At 44.8% G+C, this 8,222-nt stretch overlaps 1 protein-coding gene across 2 annotated transcripts in view; it reads left to right on the top strand.

The window, feature by feature from the left end:
* Positions 1-8,019, top strand: part of LOC147730279 (uncharacterized) — a 271,641-nt gene extending 263,622 nt beyond the window's left edge. For both annotated transcript variants that reach the window (XM_086958537.1, XM_086958539.1), the window contains exons 7-8: positions 6,392-6,436; positions 7,023-8,019. In XM_086958537.1, the coding sequence (XP_086814663.1) occupies positions 6,392-6,436; positions 7,023-7,063 (86 nt within the window). In that variant the 3' untranslated portion in view covers positions 7,064-8,019. The remainder of the gene's footprint in view (positions 1-6,391; positions 6,437-7,022) is intronic.
* Positions 8,020-8,222: the final 203 nt, after the last annotated feature.

Genomic DNA, 8,222 nt, shown 5'->3' on the forward strand with positions numbered 1-8,222 from the left:
TACACCCCTTAGTTTGTAGTATTCTGCACTCAATTATTGTCAACCCTTGTTTGAAAACAACATTCTCCATTTTCTGAGGCTTAGTAAAGGTGCAAGTCTATAATCCCTATACTGTCAAGACACCTTCAATGTTAAAGCGGCTATGATAGTCTGAAAGCAAGCAACTAAAATAATGCATTGAATAAAAGACTCCAATGTGTTTTCACAAACGTGGGACATAATGACCATGCAAACCATGCTGGTGAAGTGAACGAAATTACAGCCTCCATTTTAAAAAGTGGAATGCATGCATTGATGTGTTGAAACAAATGTTAATATTTTGTGAATGATCACACAGTAGCCACGTTTCAACTATTATGTTTTCATCTCATATCAATTAGGCATATTTAGACGCATTTTGGAAAAACTGTGAAGGTTTTATGAAATTTTACAAAATAAAAAGGACTTCTACGGATCAAAATATTTGGTATATGTATGGAAATGTCTTTATTGGTACGGTCACCCAGTTTCTTCTTGACTGATGCTATTCGTTTCTTGACTCTGCGCACTGGAACACTGCTAACCCAGTAGATGTACTCTGACCCCTAATATATGTTTAAACTGGCCACACTGTTGACTGGCATATTTAACTTATCTATAAGTCCCTAATATACCCAGGATCTATCAGTTATTTGTCACTAGTGAACTGAAGCACATATTGTATCATCACTAAAGTGACAATGCAAAACATGTTTCCAGGACTTCTCATGTTTCCAGGGTAATCAGTTTTAAAACGTACAATTCGACCAGGCAAAATAAACCTTTTGCCAGGCCCAAACCTGCCTTTATAATACTTGTAAGTTACCCAAGGTAAGGTAGGCCCCAAATAACAGTAGGGCAGAGTGCATTGTATTTAAGAAGAAGTACATGTGTACACCTCCAACGTCATTTTTTACTGTGGCAAAACTGCCTCTCCCTTTAGTACTTGGTTAAGTTACACCTTATAATGCATAGCTTCAGTTTAGGAATAGCTAGAAAAACGATTGAAGGGTTCATTTTAATAGTAATTTAAAATCCAGCATAGTGATCATTTTTTATGCTACTATTTTTAAAATGACACTTTTAGAAAGTTGTCATTTCCTGCCTATGCCAACTGTGCCTTTCTGCCAGTGTTCAATGTCACTTGACTGGTAATGGCTCTCCTGTGAGAGATGTGTATTGCCCCCAGACAGTGGATAAAGGGCTTGGGTGTGAGGAGATGTTTTTTTCTCTGTGAGCAGGATGGCCTAGAGCGCTGTGCCCAGTCCCTTACTGAGCTTCAAAGGACCTAATCCCACCTCCCTTTTGTCCTATAGCCAGCCTGTCTCCAAACTTAGTGGGAGGGGAAGCTACCTCAGTACTGGCTTGAAATAACCGCATGGGTGGGTTTGCCCATTATCATAGCTACACATCGAGGTAGGCACAGGGAAAGAAAGGTTTTGTCATCTTGGCTTTAGGTAGACACGGGCAGTGTGGGATAGTTTACAGTAAAACACACAAGAAGTGCTGCACAAGTGGGTAGGGTCACCCAAGGGGGCTTTAACCCCATTGGTTAGGCAGCTGTCAAGAGTTTCCTCCACCTGAAAGCTTGCACCCTCCATCCCAGTACCCTCTTCAGAACACATCTGGACCTGTAGAAGAAAGGACTGCACCTGCTGTTGTGACCAGGGACGGGAACCCAAAGGCTGGACCTGCTCCCACTTGTACCGAGAACTGAGAAGTGGACTCGAAGAGTCAGTTGGCTGATCTCCTGCAAAGCTACAACAATACAAAAGCCGCAAGAAGCCCACCTTCCAGAAGAGCCAAGCTGACCATTTCCAATTTGACTTTCTCTGGACGCTGCTGCTGGCTTCTACAGGAATGGCTAATCAACAACACCAGTCCTAGTTCTTATGGCAATATTCATTTACTGGACTGTAAACATCCATGGTCGAAATTCGTTATCCAAGGGATCTCTTTAGTCTCAAGATACTCCTACGATGTTTCAATCTACTGCCTCTTTAAAACAACAACCTCTCTGATCTATACAGACAGGACAGCACAAACAAAAAATGTGTGAAAAGCGAGATGGCACCTCACGGGCGCACCACCAATGGGGCCCCTGGTTGGTACTCACCAGGATGGCCCTGTTCTCATCATCGGTGCCATCAAGCTAAAACAAAAGCGTGTCTCGAACCCCAAAAATAAAAAGACAGTGGATGGTGCAGTGGACACAACTTATATGTGACACAACTAACAACATGTAACATTTAACATATAAGTCACTGCGCAACTAGGACAATAAACTTTACTTTCGTTCCTTTCTTTGTTGCAAAACAGTGAACACACATATACTAAAAAAGGAGAGAGTAAATACTACCTATCGATTCACTCGATAGGTAGTATTTACTCTCTCCTTTTTTAGTATATGTGTGTTCACTGTTTTGCAACAAAGAAAGGAACGAAAGTAAAGTTTATTGTCCTAGTTGCGCAGTGACTTATATGTTAAATGTTACATGTTGTTAGTTGTGTCACATATAAGTTGTGTCCACTGCACCATCCACTGTCTTTTTATTTTTGGGGTTCGAGACACGCTTTTGTTTTAGCTTGATGGCACCGATGATGAGAACAGGGCCATCCTGGTGAGTACCAACCAGGGGCCCCATTGGTGGTGCGCCCGTGAGGTGCCATCTCGCTTTTCACACATTTTTTGTTTGTGCTGTCCTGTCTGTATAGATCAGAGAGGTTGTTGTTTTAAAGAGGCAGTAGATTGAAACATCGTAGGATTATCTTGAGACTAAAGAGATCCCTTGGATAACGAATTTCGACCATGGATGTTTACAGTCCAGTAAATGAATATTGCCATAAGAACTAGGACTGGTGTTGTTGATTAGCTTACAGAGTGGAGGGCGTCCTAGTTCTGTTTGTCTTTCCCTCTAGACTCCTATTTTTGTAGTGTTCTACAGGAATGGCCCCTGGACTTTAGGGACATTCCAGTAGAAGCCAGCAGCAGGGTCCTGGGGCTCCTATATAAGTGTCAGACTGTACTCATTGTGTCTAACCCTAAAAGCTGGTTCTAAGAAATGTTTTCACAACTTTTTGCCTGGAGAACTGACTGAGAGTCATTCATTTCTTTAGCTTTATTCGATTTTGGTTTAAAATCATAAAAGCGTACAATTAAAAACAATCATAATAAAAGTTACATACAAAAGCACAAAATGGCAAAAAGATAAAACATTAGTCCAAGCTGCAGGAGTAAGTTCCTTGGTTTCATAGGAAAATTCATGGTTTTCCATACCTATGGCCAATGTGCATTGTTACGGGGTGATTGAAGGCAGAAAAGCCACGGCCACACAATGCACGGATGCTTCTACCCCTCGAGTCAGCTGTCTCTGCCTTTGGTTTTAGTCGAGGGGTGTATGCCATGCTTGGATAAAAATCGTGTAGATCCCAGATAGATATAGGGCCATCACCTTCACAGGGGTACAAAGTTTGCAGGTAGGGAACGATTAGACTGCTTCTGAATTTTATTAGAACTAGGTTGCCGTCAATATCTTTTTGTAGGGGACCTAGCCACCCCACCCTTCTAACAGACATGATTTTACCATCAAGATCTAGGGGCAGGGGCCTGTTTTTAGTTAGCCAATACGTGACTTTATTTAGTAGATCTTGTTCCCACTCAGTTTTTCCATGATTAAGTGCTGGGACTCCCGCAAGAACACACACGAAGGGTGCAGCCTCCGGAGGTAGCTGTATATGAGTTGCATTATAAGGCTCTACTCTTGTAGCAGTATATTGTAAGGGGCCAGGTTTGGAGTTAACTTTAGGGGCAGTGGTGGGTGGTGAGATAGAGACTAGAGGATGAGTTTGATTATTACTATTTATACCAGATGGGTTGGAAGAGATTGGTGTTACAGATTTTTCAATGGGAGTTAGGTTGGCCTTAATACTTTTCTCTATTCCCAGCAGCCTATCCTCTAGAGTGGTAATTTTATCAATCAGTGGAGAAATGAGTGATCTAACCAATTGTTCGAACTGGGGCAAAAAATTCGAATTGAAGGTAGTTACCAGTTGGTCTATTTTTTCTTCCGAATTTAGAGGGGGGTTAGTTACAGTCAAAGGGGAGCTAGAACACAATTTTTGTAGTTTTGGTTTATTCCCTGTGGGATTGACCCCATCCCACTTCCTTTTGCTGGATAGTGACTGGGGAAGTACTATGTTTTGTGTATTTGAGTGTTTGGGTAATGGGTGGTGTTCCAGTGGGCTAGCGATTGGAATAGATATACAGGTTTGTTTAGCGGGACAAGGGGAGGGACTTTTGGTTTCATTTATGACTTCCACAGTGGCATACCTTGTTTTGCAAAGGTAATTTAACTCGTCCAACAGTGAGAGGTGTTGCGCTATACCATTCGTTGGGTCGGGAGATTGGTTGGTGGATATGCTGTCTATAATCTTGCAAGGATCATTCGTAATGGCGGTGGGCGGAGATGACCTACAACGATCTTGTGACCCATAACGTAAGCCTCTCTGGCTGATAGGTATATTGGTCACCCCCTTGCGAGTCATCATGGAGTGTGCTAATGTTGGAGTATTGCGAGGCCACAAGACAATCTGGGGATATTTCGGGATTTTCGACTAAAATCCAGTGGGGTAATCCCTTGCCAGAATGTCGGGAGGGTCGAAAAGTCGTTACCTTGGCGATGTGATGGAGTCAAGGGGGGTGGCCCCGTCCCGTCCTCCTCGTACCTCTGAGGGCCACAGAGGGCCCGCCCTTTGCCCGGGCTTAGCCCAGCGTCCCGCGAGGGAGGTCTGTCGGAAGTTTAATGCGCCTCCTGGCGCTACAATTTGGTCACGTGGTTCTCTGGGCTGCTGGGGATTGTAGTTCCCTGACCTGCACTCCACGTGGCAGCCAGCGCTTCCCCAGATGGTAGTGGGAGCGGGCAGGGGTAGGCAGGGAGGCGGCAGCCCCAGCAAGTCAAAAGGGTCAGCAGTCCTCCACCCGGGCTCCCCAGCGGCAACAAACAGGCAAGTCCCAAGATGCTCCCCCCGCTCAGCAGGTCTGTCGGAAGTTTAATGCGCCTCCTGGCGCTACAATTTGGTCACGTGGTTCTCTGGGCTGCTGGGGATTGTAGTTCCCTGACCTGCACTCCATGCGGCGGCCGCTTGTGCTTCCCCAGATGGTAGTGGGAGCGGGCAACGGGAGGCAGGCAGGCGGCAGGCCCAGCAAGTCAAAAGGGTCAGCAGTCCTCCACCCGGGCTCCCCAGCGGCAACAAACAGGCAAGTCCCAAGATGCTCCCCTGACTGAATACTGGGACCAACCTGCCAGGATGATCCACAGAGGGCGCATCACTCATGGCCTGACTTCACCATAGCTCCTGCTATGTTCTCCGCAGGACATCAGACTCTGTGGGCACCATGGCCGCTTTAACTCCATCCTGCAGCTTTCTTGATGTTGCCATTGACGAGAACTTAATCAAAGCCAAACCTCTAAGGCGCGGAAACCCTCCTATCTTCAGCGACAGCTGCATCAGGACTCTGTCTTCCCGCATCCTGTCACCATCGAGCCCGACTTCCACCTCTACCTTCAATGCTGGTGAACCCGTTATCAATCCAATGACATTTAGAATTGTTTCTAAGTAGGTAACCAGGGGCGGCTCCTCCATTAGGGCGGAGGAGCATCGCCCCACTGCTTTCTCGCATACCATTTTATGTTTCTGCTTCTCGCGCTGCGAGAAAGCAGAAGGGTATGCCTGGTTGGGGGTGCGTGGGTGGGCAGGTCAGGGAGCAGTGACTTTCCTAATGTTGCAGGCCCTGACTGTTTGGTCAGCCCTCTGGGGCCAACCAAACCAGTCATGCGCACTCTCCCTTTTCTCCATGTAGGCTTCATGCAGCCTACATGGAGAAAAATGTCTTCCCATAGGCGCCCGGCTGGGCGCTGCCCCCAACAGTCACAACGCTGTCATTGCAGCATTGTGATTGGCTAAGGGGAAGGGAGGGAGGCTGCCTGCTTCCTGTTCAGCAGGAGAACAGGAAAACAGGACCCGGCCAGGAGATGCGGGACCCGGAAAGGTAAGTTTCTTTAAAACAAATATATTTACCTCCACTCCCCATGCGAACTCTGTGTATGCTGCAGCTACCAGGAGTTGAGCTTAGGTTTAAAATACAGAAACCTTTCCTGGACCTGACAAGAATAGTGCCATTATTACTTGTGACGGACTATAATCCACCCCAACTAATAATCCACTTCCTCACAGTTTATATAGCAGTAAGTGACTCTAAAGTAAGGTAGCAAAAGATGGACCATATAGTATTGCTGTGGTTTGCATATGAGATTAGCTGGGGTATAGGTGATTGCAAGCAAATTTATAATCAAAATATCATTTCTTCTAACAGGTCATGAAGACGTCCTATCCCATGAGCAAAGGGATCATTTAAAGGGTAAGTTCAGTGAGAACTCATTAAGGCCAAAATTGCCAATATCACTGAGACCTGCATGTGGTATTTCTGCTGTAAATACTGCAGCTTTCAGCTGCATACCCACATATTTGAAGATTAAGGACCATAATCTATGTTGTAAAGGACGTAAATGCATTGTTTATATTAAATACAAATACTTGAATAATCAAATGCATTCAGTTAAAAAAAAGTACTCACATGAGCCACAGAAATGATATTGTTTGTTTTTAAGTGCCCCTTAAAAGACTACCAGGGTCACTGAGATCTTGCTAGGTGGCCTCTCAGCATCCCAGGTCAGGGTGGGCCCTCGCCTCTGCCACCTCAGACCATAAAATTGAGAGTTCCCCATGTGCTTGGTGAGGAACTCTGTTCCTTAAGGGCATCATTGGGGTATCTGATGGACTGAAAGCATTACCGTATGCCAAGCATACCACCATAGATTTCACCTACCATGCATTCTTAATTGTTTTTTTTACAAATGAAATTGTTTAAAAAAAAAACAAATAGTGAATTGAATTACAGTGGTGTTCACAGTTTGTTTTCTCTGTTTGTTTCCCTGATTTTCTAGCTGAAGTAAAAGAGAACCCGATATATGCACAACGAATTTGAAGAACTATCCCAGGATTCATTTGGAAGACGTCAATCTTGCCTCCTTCTCTCATGAGTGTGGCGAAGGCTGATGGAGAGTGCTAGTGGAGGTCCTTGTCAATCACACCATTGCCATTAGTGAGGTGGCAAAACCTGAGGAGTCCTGTGAACAAGTGGTCATCAAGAAACTCTAACAGTGAGACCTAAATGACATACTGAAGGCTCTCAGAGGCACTAGGTTAGATCCTATTAAATGGTCTGGGTTAAGTCCTAGCAGGATGGATTACCAGGATCTCAAACTAACTGCAGTCATTGTTTCTGTAGCATCAAACCCTGTCGAGAACATCCCGCTGGCAGAATGTCCACTGTCATCGTCGAAGGCTCTCAATCAACACCGTGATGTGCTCCGGCCCATAGAAATGCCACCCTTCGGTTGTTCTACTGGCAGAATATTTTACTTCAACCACAGAAAATGGGATTGATCAAAATGCTTGCAACAAACTATCAAACCACTGACTGATGCTTGAGCCTCACTGTCCAGCGAGATGACACCTATATTTGGTGTGCCCCTCCAACTTAAGATACTCAGTGAGATGACAAAAAAGCATTTCCATCTGTCACTTTGTCCTTGTCTTAGTGAATCTCCCTTTTTGCCGTGTGCCCTTGGATTTAGTTTTTATTTATTGCAGATTAGCCTTTCCCTCACTTCTTTAGCACAACTTTTATCTGTGTGGTTTGCTTATTGAAGTGGATTCTCAACATTTGTTCTCTCCTGCCTCACCACAAAGCCTTTAGCTCGGCTACCTTAATTTTTTGCTCACCTAATTCAAATCTCTGTGTCTGTGTCTTTCTCCTGAGTTCGACCAGATTTGCTAATGCAGTGCCCTCTTCAAGGTATTGTGTTGGTTTTGCCAAGAAATACTTTGGCCTGTGCATATAAACTTTAGTAATAAAGAGTTCACTCTGAACACAATCCCAAACATATTTCCTTGTGAAAGTGTACAAAGATGCACAGGAGTTTGAGAATATGGTGTGTTCGGTCTATCATGAAGGAAGGAAGGAAGGAAGGAAGAGGGAGGAAGGAAGAGGAAGGAAGGAAGAGGGAGGAAGGAAGAGGGAGGTAGGTGTTATTAGAGTGGGCACAATCCATTAAGGACTTCCTTCGATCAAGTTTGTTGGC

The sequence above is a fragment of the Lissotriton vulgaris genome, chromosome 2_1 (assembly GCF_964263255.1).
Source record: "Lissotriton vulgaris chromosome 2_1, aLisVul1.2, whole genome shotgun sequence".
Taxonomy (NCBI): Eukaryota; Metazoa; Chordata; class Amphibia; order Caudata; family Salamandridae; genus Lissotriton; species Lissotriton vulgaris.